The sequence below is a fragment of the Siphateles boraxobius genome, unplaced genomic scaffold (assembly GCF_051911475.1).
Source record: "Siphateles boraxobius isolate OS27281-9 unplaced genomic scaffold, OSU_SipBor_1 92, whole genome shotgun sequence".
NCBI lineage: Eukaryota > Metazoa > Chordata > Actinopteri > Cypriniformes > Leuciscidae > Siphateles > Siphateles boraxobius.
This window is the reverse complement of record NW_027509222.1, coordinates 873,814-885,000: the sequence shown is the minus strand read 5'-3', so window position 1 is coordinate 885,000 and position 11,187 is coordinate 873,814. Positions and strand designations below refer to the sequence as shown.

The window sequence follows — 11,187 nt, the reverse complement described above, 5'->3', positions numbered from 1 at the left end:
TGACAGTCTGCGCTGCGTCTGTTTCACATGCAACCTGTTGCTTATTTCTGCTATTTTCAACATTCAAACACACTGAAACACTGACACCCGGAGCTTTAGGGCTTCAGCGATATCAGTGTTTCTGACAGCAAATGTGTTGATTATGAGTTTATGGAGAGTTTGTGTTAGAAGCTTGTTTATTTTAATTGGTTATGATGTTTTTGCTGTATGATATTTGTGTAAAGCGTCTGGTAAATTGTTCAGTTCGTTGTATTGTTTTATTTCTGCCTCTAACAACTCTGTTCAAAATGAACAAATCTGACTTTTGGCCAAATCTTTTATTTGTACATTGGGTTTGTGCATATTTCTTTGCAATAAATAACACTTGCTTTGATATTTTGTATAGTACAGTGACATTCACGTTTTTTTTTATTTACGTAAAATTATAATACAGTCAGTTCCAGAAGTAAAAACTAATTTTCTCCATAGGAAAATCTATTTTTAATGATAACCTGTAAAGACAGGTGCTGATAATACATGATATTTGCATCTGTTGAAGTCATCAGTCCACATTACTTTACACTTATCTTCAAGATAATTGTGTTTAACAGTGGATTTCATAGTAAAAAACTATATTGCCCATGATGCTGTACAGACGATTACACCAATCAAAGAGACGAAGCAAAAGGGACCAAAATATTTCTTTAGCTCCGCCCACTCCCATGATGCACTGCGAATACTATCGAGGTTAAGTTCACAGTCTTGTACCTTTGTCTGATTTTCAAATACTTTTTTTGCTTCAAATCAAAGTTTGTAGTTTTATGATTCTCCTTGTGGTGGTTTGGTTCATGGTTTATAATGCTTTAAGAAATACTTTTAATTCCTATGCCACTCTATTGGTAACACTTCACAATAAAGTTTCATTTGTTAACATTAGTTAACTACATTCGCTAACATGAACTAATAATGAAAATTACTCAATTCAATTAATAATTTATGTTTCAACATCTACCAATGCATTAATAAAATCAAAACTTGTATCTGTTTATATTAGTTAATGGACCTGAGCTAACACGAACTAACAGTGACAGTTGTGTGTTAACAACAGCTAATGTTATGTTACAGCTAACAACAGCTAACAGCTAATGTTAAACAAAATGAATAAATACTTTAACAAATGTACTGCTTTCTGTTAGTCAATGCATTGACTAACGTTAAATTGTGGAAGCTTCATGAAAAGTGTTAATTGAAGTGTATTTTGGGGTTTTGGATAAGTATAAGGCTGTATTATAGACACATTCTGCACGCGTCTGCGCTTCAGTTTAGTCATGTCTGTTAGCGAGTGCACTAGCACTGTTGCCAACTATTTTCAAAGGAAAGTAGCTAACGCCTTCCCTAAAAGTCGCTAAATGTCGCTAGATGACGTCATACGTCAATTAGCATATTCATGACGTCATCGCGTTGTACTTGCGTTCTGCTTGTCTAATGTGTTTTCTCTATAAATGAATGCTCAGCTCACATACTGTATTTAATATATTATAATATAATATAGCCGAATGTAAAATAAAGCTGTTCTCATTTCCTACATGTTTTGTCAGACAATAGAACGAGAAGCTATGATAAAGGCCTAGTGAATGACTACATTTTTTTTATAGGCCAATGTGGAAAATTATCTGAATTGAGAGAGTTCGGGAGCCGGATGAACAAAAGCTCTGTGATAGTGAGTATTACAAGTAATACCGTAAGCACAAGAAAAGGAAGGAAACTAAATTATTTAAATAAAATATAAAAGAAAAGCAGCGCTATACCGGCGCTATACCGGTATGAACGTGACTACCGGTATTATGTTGTACCATGATATGGATTTTGCGATACCGAAAATACCGTTAGATATTCATAAATTAAAATTTTGCAGTTATATTATTTTGTTCAATTTGGTACTCTTTAAAACTTTTAACACTACTAATGACGATGCAAAATCAAGGCTGAACTGAACGTTTAACCTTTTCCTCTATTGTGTCCAACTGGCGTGATGCGTATTAATAATCAAACAGAGAGCATGGTGACAGTCCAGTGTTTTCCACACAGACTAATTCGTGGCGGTGCGCCACATAATGCATTTCGTTATTCATTTTTTATGTACGGTATTTAAAACATGCAGTGTATTATTCGTTCTCTGTCTCTTTGTCTCTGTCACTCACGCGTCTCTCGCACGCACTCGCACTCGCACGTACACGCGCACACACACAGCGTCTGGACAAAAGCGAAGCGAACTCCGCGAGCCACAGCGAGAGACCGAGTGTGTCCGAGCATTAGTAAATTGATACAGTAATATTGAATTACTATATAAGAGGTATGGAAGTCCGATAAATGGACAACAATATAAATAAAAACAACAATTCAATTATCACCACTGCATTAGCAGTATGTACTTCTCTCTTTGGTCAATATACAAAAACTTCTCGGTTAACATAATGTTGTCTTCAATACGCCTAAGTGTCAAACCTCTCTGAAATCATACTATTTCGTGTTTATTGATTATAACGTATTCAATAAACCACACGCAAGTGTTACTCATCTTTTGATTTATTAATGAAGGAATTATTTTGACCCCCGCAAAATAAAAAGTGGAAAGACATAAGTGAATTGAGGCCTATCTCATGTTGCACGTTTGCACATTTTGAGAAAAACAATGGCACAATAAAAAAAAAAAAATTCAGGTCTATGTCCAATTAAACCCCTCACCTTTTTCTAGATATAGGATTAAAATACATATTTTGCCTGTAAATTAACTACGGTGTACTAAAATGTGATTCCAAGTTTTTTTTCTCATATCGCAATATAATATCGATATCGTCCGGACAGTGAAAAATATTGTGATATGAATTTTTGCTCATATCGCCCACCCCTAGAGTGCACATCCTCATAAGAGAGCATTAGAGATGTTTCACTCCTCAAAGATACTGAGTTACACATGTTTATATGAAGAACTGGACTACCGAGCGCATATCCAACTTCGAATACACTCTACAAAATGCTAGGTAGTTTCAACCTATGTTTGGGTCAAATACCCAAATTTATTCTTTGAATCTGCAATTTTCTCAGCTTTTTGTTCAAATGTTGCTTTTTTAAAATTAAACTTACCCAAATTCAAGTGTTAATAATAATAATAAAAAAATACTGCATGAATCTAGTTCTGTTCTAGTTCGGCTCTGTTCTGTCTTTTGATCAGATATATCCTGGGGCCGTCAATGTTTTGAGAAAAATATCAGAAATGCTGGCAGTGACAGGCAAACGCTGGCGGGGAAAGAGTTAAACATTATACATTATACTTATACAATGTTTAACTCTGGTTCTATAACCAAATCTGCTTAGAATCGAATGACACGATGAAAACATTAAATTTGATGTATAATGAATGATATATCATTATACATCAAATTTGATGTTTTCATCGTGTCACTCAATTCTAACCAGATTTGTGTTTCCTGAAGCAAATATTTGAGACAGTTTGTGGGGTTTTGTCTACTGGTAGTTTCGGACGCATCTGAAATATAGCGACACACACACACACACACACACACACACACACACACACACACACACACACACACACACACACACACACACACACACACACACACACACACACACACACACACACTCGCACACACTCACACACACACACACACACACACACACACACACACACACACACACACACACACACACACACACACACACACACACACACACACACACACACACACACACGCACTCGCACACACTCACACACACTCACACACACACAAACACAGTAACACACTCTGCTGGAAAAGTGCATGATCCAGTACACCTGAACACAAGAAAGCTTTATTCAAACTCATAAGCATAGAGTTTACTGTGTCATGTACATGTACGTGTGTGTGTGCATCTCATGCAGCCATCACACTTTACAATAAAGTTCATTAGTTAACATTAGTTCACGTATTCCCTGACATGAAATAACCATGAGCAATACATTTGTTACTGTATCAGTTCATCTTTGTTAACGTTAGTTAATAAAAATTCAGCTGTTCATTGTTTGTTCATGTTAGTTCACAGTGCATTAACTAATGTTAACAAATACAAAACTTTTGATTTTAATATCGTATTAGTACATTTTGAAACTAATATTAACTGAGATTAATAAATGCTGTAGAAGTATTGTTCCTTCTTAGTTCATGTTAACTACGGTAGTTAACTAATGTTAACTAATGAACCTTATTGTAAAGTGTTACCCATGGAGCTGTATATCACACACCTTGGACGAGTGATAATGCTCTCTCTCTCTCTGTGTGTGTGTGTGTGTGTGTGTGTGTGTGTGTGTGTGTGTGTGTGTGTGTGTGTGTGTGTGTGTGTGCGCGTGTGTGTGTGTGTGTGTGTGTGTGTGTGTGTGTGTGTGAGTGTGTGTGTGTGTGTCTGTGTGTGTGTGTGTGTGTGTGTGTGAGTGTGTGTGTGTGAGTGTGTGTGTGTGTGTGTGTGTGTGTGTGTGTGTGTGTGTGTGTGTGTGTGTGTGTGTGTGTGTGTGTGTGTGTGTGTGTGTGTGTGTGTGTGTGTGTGTGTTATATGACGCTCATCATCTCCTCGTTGTCCTGACAGACTGGCGCTGATGGGCTGGTTGTGGGTTTGGGTTTTGTCCGTTCTGCTGGGATCTTCTCTACGAGCCGGCGCTGGATCTGGAAACACAGTAAAGGAGGTCGTAAAGAGACTTCAGGAAGAAGTAAGTGACATTTTATTTTTTGTTAAAGTTCTGGCACTCAGAGCTACAGTGTTTGAGTAATAGTGCAGAGTATGTCTGTAAAGTATTCACTTACTCTTCATAATTTAATTCATACATTTAACATGAAATATATCTGCGGCAGACTAGCTGGTTTAAACAGATCCGATGGAAGTTGTGTCGACTTTTCTCCTCTATTGTGCCGTATGTCCGAGTGACACGCTCCAGGAACAAGAACACATGTGAGCCCTCGTCATTAGAGAGGAACTTATTCTGATTCAAGATTACCAGAACATTAAAAAATATATGACGTGCACAGATAGGTCAACACACACACAAAAAAAAATGCAATATTCCATAAAAAAATTGAAAACATAAAACAAATTAAAATAAGATTTGTCGATTTAGATTTCATGGTGACTTTAATGAATGTGGCTTCTACTTAATTATTTCTGTAAAAAAATATTGTGATTTGAATGAAAAAAACTGTAAAAATGCTACAGTGAAAAACTGTTAATTGGTTAACAGAAAGTTTTCGCACTATATATACGGTGAATAACTGTGATGGTTCTAACCATACATTTAATGTAATTTTACAGTAAAGTGGTTGTCAGTGTATAACAATGGTACCAAACAGATATTATTACTTCAATATGTTGGAAAATTAACATTATACCGGATAGTGAAATATGTTTTTTTACTGTACATTTAAGTTAAGTCTTTAAAACCTAAAATGTTGCTACCATATTTTTTACCGTACATTTCTGGATACCACAGCTGCCGTTTTTTTTACCGTAAATTTAACGGAATTGCTGTGACAATTTCACTGTTGCTTCTGCAACGCGGTTTACACTGTCAAGAACTTCAGGCATCTTTGAAGAGTTAATAAAGCCCTGAATGAGCACACACACACACACACACACACACACACACACACACACACACACACACACACACACACACACACACACACACACACACACACACACACACACACACACACACACACACACACACACACACACATAATCTCTCAAAACACTAGCACAGCAATTCACCATCAATATATAACTTATTGTTTTAGTTATTTCTTTAGGAAACACACACTAGGTGAGTAGGGTAAAACAAAACTAATAGATTTCACCATAATTCAGTTGATTAATTGCATAAAGAATCGTAAAAAAAATAAAAAATAAAAATGTATTGCAAGTTTTCTTGTTATGTTATGTTTAAATATGCAAATTAGCCATCTATTTATCTAAATAAATATGCTATAATTTGTATAACTTTCCAGACCTGAAATTTGAGCATTGGATAAAACCAGGTTCAAATGTATTTTTTAAATTTTTTTTTATTTCTTATAGTTAAAGGCTTTTACAAAGTTTTTTTTTTCACTTCATAAATCAAAAAATACTGTCAATAAACAGAAAAAAATAAATACATTTACACCATGTTTTTAGGAATATAATGTTCTATAAATCAGGCGATTGATATATGAATATAGACTGGAATAACACTATGAAGTCTGGAGTATGTAAAGCTGCTGAAGATTTCTAACCTTTAAAGTTATGTACTGTCATTGAAATCTATGGGTGCAAATAAAGTGCAATAAAATACACACTTAAGTGTATTTTGGATGTTTTCTTTCTTCTTTAAAAAACAAAGATAAGTTATGGAAGCAAAATAGCCCCAAATCTCGAAATTGACCAGTGCATTAAAAAACTAGTGTCGTGTCTTGAATATTTAGGTTCAGTCTAGAATAATCCCGGTGTTGTTTTTCCTGCGAGACTTGGGTCAGTTTGAGAAGTTGCAGACTCAAGCACATTTCCTAAACGACAGCACTGATGGCTGGATGAGTTTTAAGGTCACGGAGGTGTCAGACACGATTCATATTTTCTGCTTACTCACAGATTCACTGCACACTGTAGCTGTGCGGCCCTAATTCATTTTTACTATTCCTATTGTATTCTCATTGCTTATTACAGTAATAGTGCATCCATTACTGTATCTCAAAACCTCGAGCATACGCTTATTTTGTGTTGCATTTAAACTCCATTTGACTGTTTTACTCAAGGCTAAACTATAAATATATTTCATTTGATGACAGACACAACAAAAGCACCATGACGTCAAATCTGTGTTACACTCAAAGGAAATCTCTACATTTGCTTCCCGAAGTTTGTCGTCAGTAATGTGAAATGCCTGTTGCTTTCATGTTTCTTGCGACTGATTGTGATGCCAGTTTCTTTCTGAATGAGAACAGCGAACTACAACTATAACTCTGTTCCTCACACAATACGATCTTACCATTCAACACAATCTCATTAAAGTGCGTATCTATACCACAAATGTTATTTCTCGTGCCATTTATACGCCAAAAATGGTTTTAACGTGCATATGCTACGTACTGAAAACCCCTTGGGTAGGATAAGGGCTGGGGATGCGTGTGTATTACACGCCATAAAGTGCCTATCATATGCACACAAAAAACTATTTTTGGCATATAAATGGCACGAGAAATAACATTTGTTGTATAGATACACACTTTCATGAGATCAGGCTCTACCATTTCAGATGATGTGGAAAATAACATACAAGTGCTACGTCAAAGGTGTTTTTTATTAAATATTTGAGCCTGTATATTTATTTATGCAAATTTATAATAAAAAAAAAAATGTATTCCAAAATGGGTTACACTTTATTTTATGGTGTCATTGTTACAATGTAATTATATATTTAAGTACTTAGTTATATTAAGCAACTACATTTCCCTTTCAGTCGATAACGTCAGACGTAGTCGACTGAAATGGGATCACGCTAGGGAGCCTATCATCTTCGATTACTATTGAACGAGCCAATGGAATTTGGCGTGCGTGATTTGCATCACACACTCCGCCCCCGCGGCGCGGGTATAAATACGGAAGTGGATGCACGCACTAGTTGCCTTTCGCTTCGGAGCCGTTCGTCTTTGAAGTCTCTGAAGAGTGCTGTTGTATTCAACTAACGAGTGTGTCGGTGTTCTTACGGGAAGACCTCTCCAGTGTTGGTGTTCTAAAGCGTGGTGCAGCGGTGATCGTGAGCTTCTCAGCTCTCAACTGCTGTTTTAACAGCATCAAATTTCTATTGTTTGTTTGTGTGTTGACGGTTGGTTAGAGGGGAGAAGTGAGTGCTTCACTGTTGGTTGAAAGACTATTCAGTGTTTGCCGCGGTCATTCCCTGTGTGCTCCGGCACTGGTGACGGTCCCATTTCCTAAAAGAGCAACACGGGTGTGAGTGCGTCTTTTTCAAGATGCCATTCCATCCGTGCGTTTCTGGGTGCGGTCTGGCACTATCCCCCTCTGACGGTCACGAAAGTTGTGTCGCATGTTTGGGCTTACAGCATGCCGAGGCAGCTTTCGTGGCTGAGTCATGTTCTCACTGCAGGAACATGACCATCTCGGTGTTGAGATCTAGACTCGCCTTCGTCAAAAGCGTTGGTGCACTCCCCACCTCTGGGCCCCGCCCTTGTTCTTCCTCTGGGTTACCTTCCCAGAGAAAGACTGGGGTGCAGTCCAAGCTGGGTGATCTGAGGATCACAGTGAGGGGTAATCCGCCCGGCCACGCCCCGTGGGTCCCTCACTCCTCTTTCACATCGCAACCGGTGGAGCTCCCCATTGATCCCGCTGGTCCCTCTGTAATGGACAGGCCAGCCGTGTCATTTGGGGCCCCTCCAGGGGATACGATGTCAATCGCAGCATCGGAGGGGGAGCTGAACTCTGGAGATGACGACTCGGCTGCACTGCCTCCCTCCGGGAGACCAGTGTTGCCCGAGCCAGATCCAGAAATGTCAGCTATGCTGAAAAAGGCCGCCGAGGCGGTAGGGCTCGTGTGGAACCCTCCACCGTGTCCCGAGCCGTCTCGGTTGGATGATTGGTATATCGGGGCGGGCCGTACTGGTTCTCGGTTCCTATCTTTCCTGAAGTGCATGAGGAGCTTACGAGGGCATGGATGGCACCTTTCTCTGCCAGAAACCGCCTGAGTAGCTCCTCCCCCCTCACTACCCTTGATGGGGGAGCGGTGAAGGATTACGAGGCTATCCCTCCGGTGGAGCGGGCCGTTGCGATGCAGTTATGCCCAACGGCGGCCGCTTCCTGGAGAGGTGATCCTCGTCACCCCTCTAAAGCCTGTAAGTTCTCGTCCGCTCTTACGGGCAAGGCTTTCAAAGCTTGTGGGCAAGCCGCTTCCTCCTTGCATGCCATGGCGTTGCTCCAGGTCCACCAGGCCCAGGCACTCATGAACATGCACAAGGGTAGTTCGGACCGTGAGCTCATGGGTGAGCTCCGCACTGCAACTGACCTCGCCCTCCGGGCGGCGAAGGTTGCAGCTCGCGCGGTCGGTTCGGCGATGTCCACACTTGTGGTCCAGGAGCGCCATCTCTGGCTCAACCTGGCCGATATGAGAAAAGCGGACAAGGTTCGGTTCCTGGACTCTCCCATTTCCCAGGTTGGGTTATTCGGCGACGCTGTGGAGAACTTTGCCCAACAGTTCTCTACAGCTCAGAAACAGACGGTGGCCATCCGGCACATCCTGCCTCGGAGGGACGCTGCTGCCTTCACCCGCCCGCCGAGGTCAGATCCTCCGCCTGTTCGTCGCCGAGGGCGTCCGCCCGCAGCCGCCTCAGCTCCCGCCCGACCATCGCAGCAGCCTTCACCCAGGTTCCGGCGTGGAGCCGGCCGCGGAAGGGGCGCCCAGCCTGCTCCAGGCGCTGCCAAGCCAGGTGGTAAGCATCAGCGCAAAAGAAAACGCTGAACCTGGACGGGCTCTCAGGGATGGAGGAGTTGCTCGTGGAGTGGTCGCCGATCCACTCCCTCTGGCTGGTTGGAGGGCCGGCTGGAGTTTTTTGTTATGTGTGTGTCTGTTACGCCGCTGGCCCCTATAAAAACGGGGTCAGCGGTACCCACATATTCAGAAAAAGGGCAAATTTTCTATTCCTGAGTCCCAAGTGGACCAGTCTGGCGGGTGTGACCCTGTAATAGCCTTACATCCCCCAGCTTCCCTTGGTCGCCAGCAGGCAGCTTGGGGCGTTCGAGGACCCGGTCATCCGCCTTCTCACGTCCCCCTGCCGCTAGTGGAGACAGGTAAGTGTTGCACTACACACTAACACCACTATCTCTACTTTGCTGCCCCACCTCAGGCTCGGCTACCCCGCTCAAGTCAGTGATAATCATCACATTAGGTGTTGAGCAGACGTGCTCCTGAAAATTCAGTGATATTCATCACACCGAGTGTGGAGCAGTGCTCCTGACTTGTGCGTGCTTATCTTATCCTGCTGGCGAAGGATTTGATATAGCCGCTCCTCCAGCCGGTACGAAGGCCAGTTGCAAACTCGTTCTTCGTGCTACTCTGTGGTGAGTCGTGACCATCTTGGCCCAAGATTGGTCTGCAGCTCCGACCTGAAAGACACGTGCTTCAGATCTCTACCTTCCGCACCGCAGGCCATCCTGTGTGTTGCGTCTAAGGGTGGAGTATCAGTACAGTGTCCTTCCCCTCGAGTGCTCCAGAGCCCTTTGGGTCTTCAGGTCAACTGGAAGAGAGTAATCTCGCCCACGGGCTGAGTATCTCTTATTCAGTTTTGGAGAGGGACTCGGTCTAACACGTCTCTCCAATGAGAATGTGCTCAGCTGGTGTTTAAGTGAGAAAGGGTCCCACTGAAAGAACTTTCAGAGGCTCCTGGGGTATATGGTAGTCGCAGCCTTTGGCTTCCTCCATATGTGACCGCTTCGGCGCTAGCTTCATGATCGAGTCCCGAGGTGACCGTGGCAGAGCAGCTCACCCTGTGTGACTATAGTTCATCCCGGTCTGCTGCCAAACCCTCTTCAACAGAGGGGCCATGTACAAAGGGCGTGTTTTAACGGGGGCCTGGGCGACCCCCGACTACACAGGCATTCGTGCCTCGAGTTGTTAGACATTGCGACCGTTGCGCAAGCTTCCCCTGCATGTCACAACTCACCCGTCACCTCCTCCTTGGAGTCAGACGCTTCTGAGGGCGCTTTGTTCCACTCCTCCCGCTTCACTCAATCGTGCCGCCATCTAGCCTCACGACAGTTATAGCCAGGGCAAGTGGAGACTTCATCCCCTGGGTCCAGCTGGGTCATGACCATTCCGGGGCCGCTCAGTTGCCCCCCCTTGTTTCATCTTTCCGCCAGTGTTTGTGTAAACCGAGCGGACTACCCTTGGACAAACACTGGGTCTCAGCTGCCCCAGGGGCCCGCAGAAATGCGTTTAACCCCAGTGAGCCTTCTAAAAGTGACTGCGACTCATGGTCGCCTTGCGCCTTGCGCCTGCTCAAGTCAGTGAAATCATCACACTTCATGTTGAGCAGAATTGCTCCTGAAACTCAGTGAAGTTCATCGCACTCAGGTGTTGAGCAGCAATGCTCCTGTAGCTCAGTGAGTTCATCACACTCAGGT

General features: G+C 42.4%; 1 protein-coding gene across 2 annotated transcripts in view; it reads left to right on the top strand.

Annotated features, from left to right (window-relative positions):
* The window catches only part of fstl4 (follistatin-like 4), a 250,099-nt gene that overhangs the window by 8,999 nt on the left and 229,913 nt on the right, over positions 1 to 11,187 (top strand). For both annotated transcript variants that reach the window (XM_077224803.1, XM_077224802.1), the window contains exon 2: positions 4,621 to 4,741. In XM_077224803.1, the coding sequence (XP_077080918.1) occupies positions 4,631 to 4,741 (111 nt within the window). In that variant the 5' untranslated portion in view covers positions 4,621 to 4,630. The remainder of the gene's footprint in view (positions 1 to 4,620; positions 4,742 to 11,187) is intronic.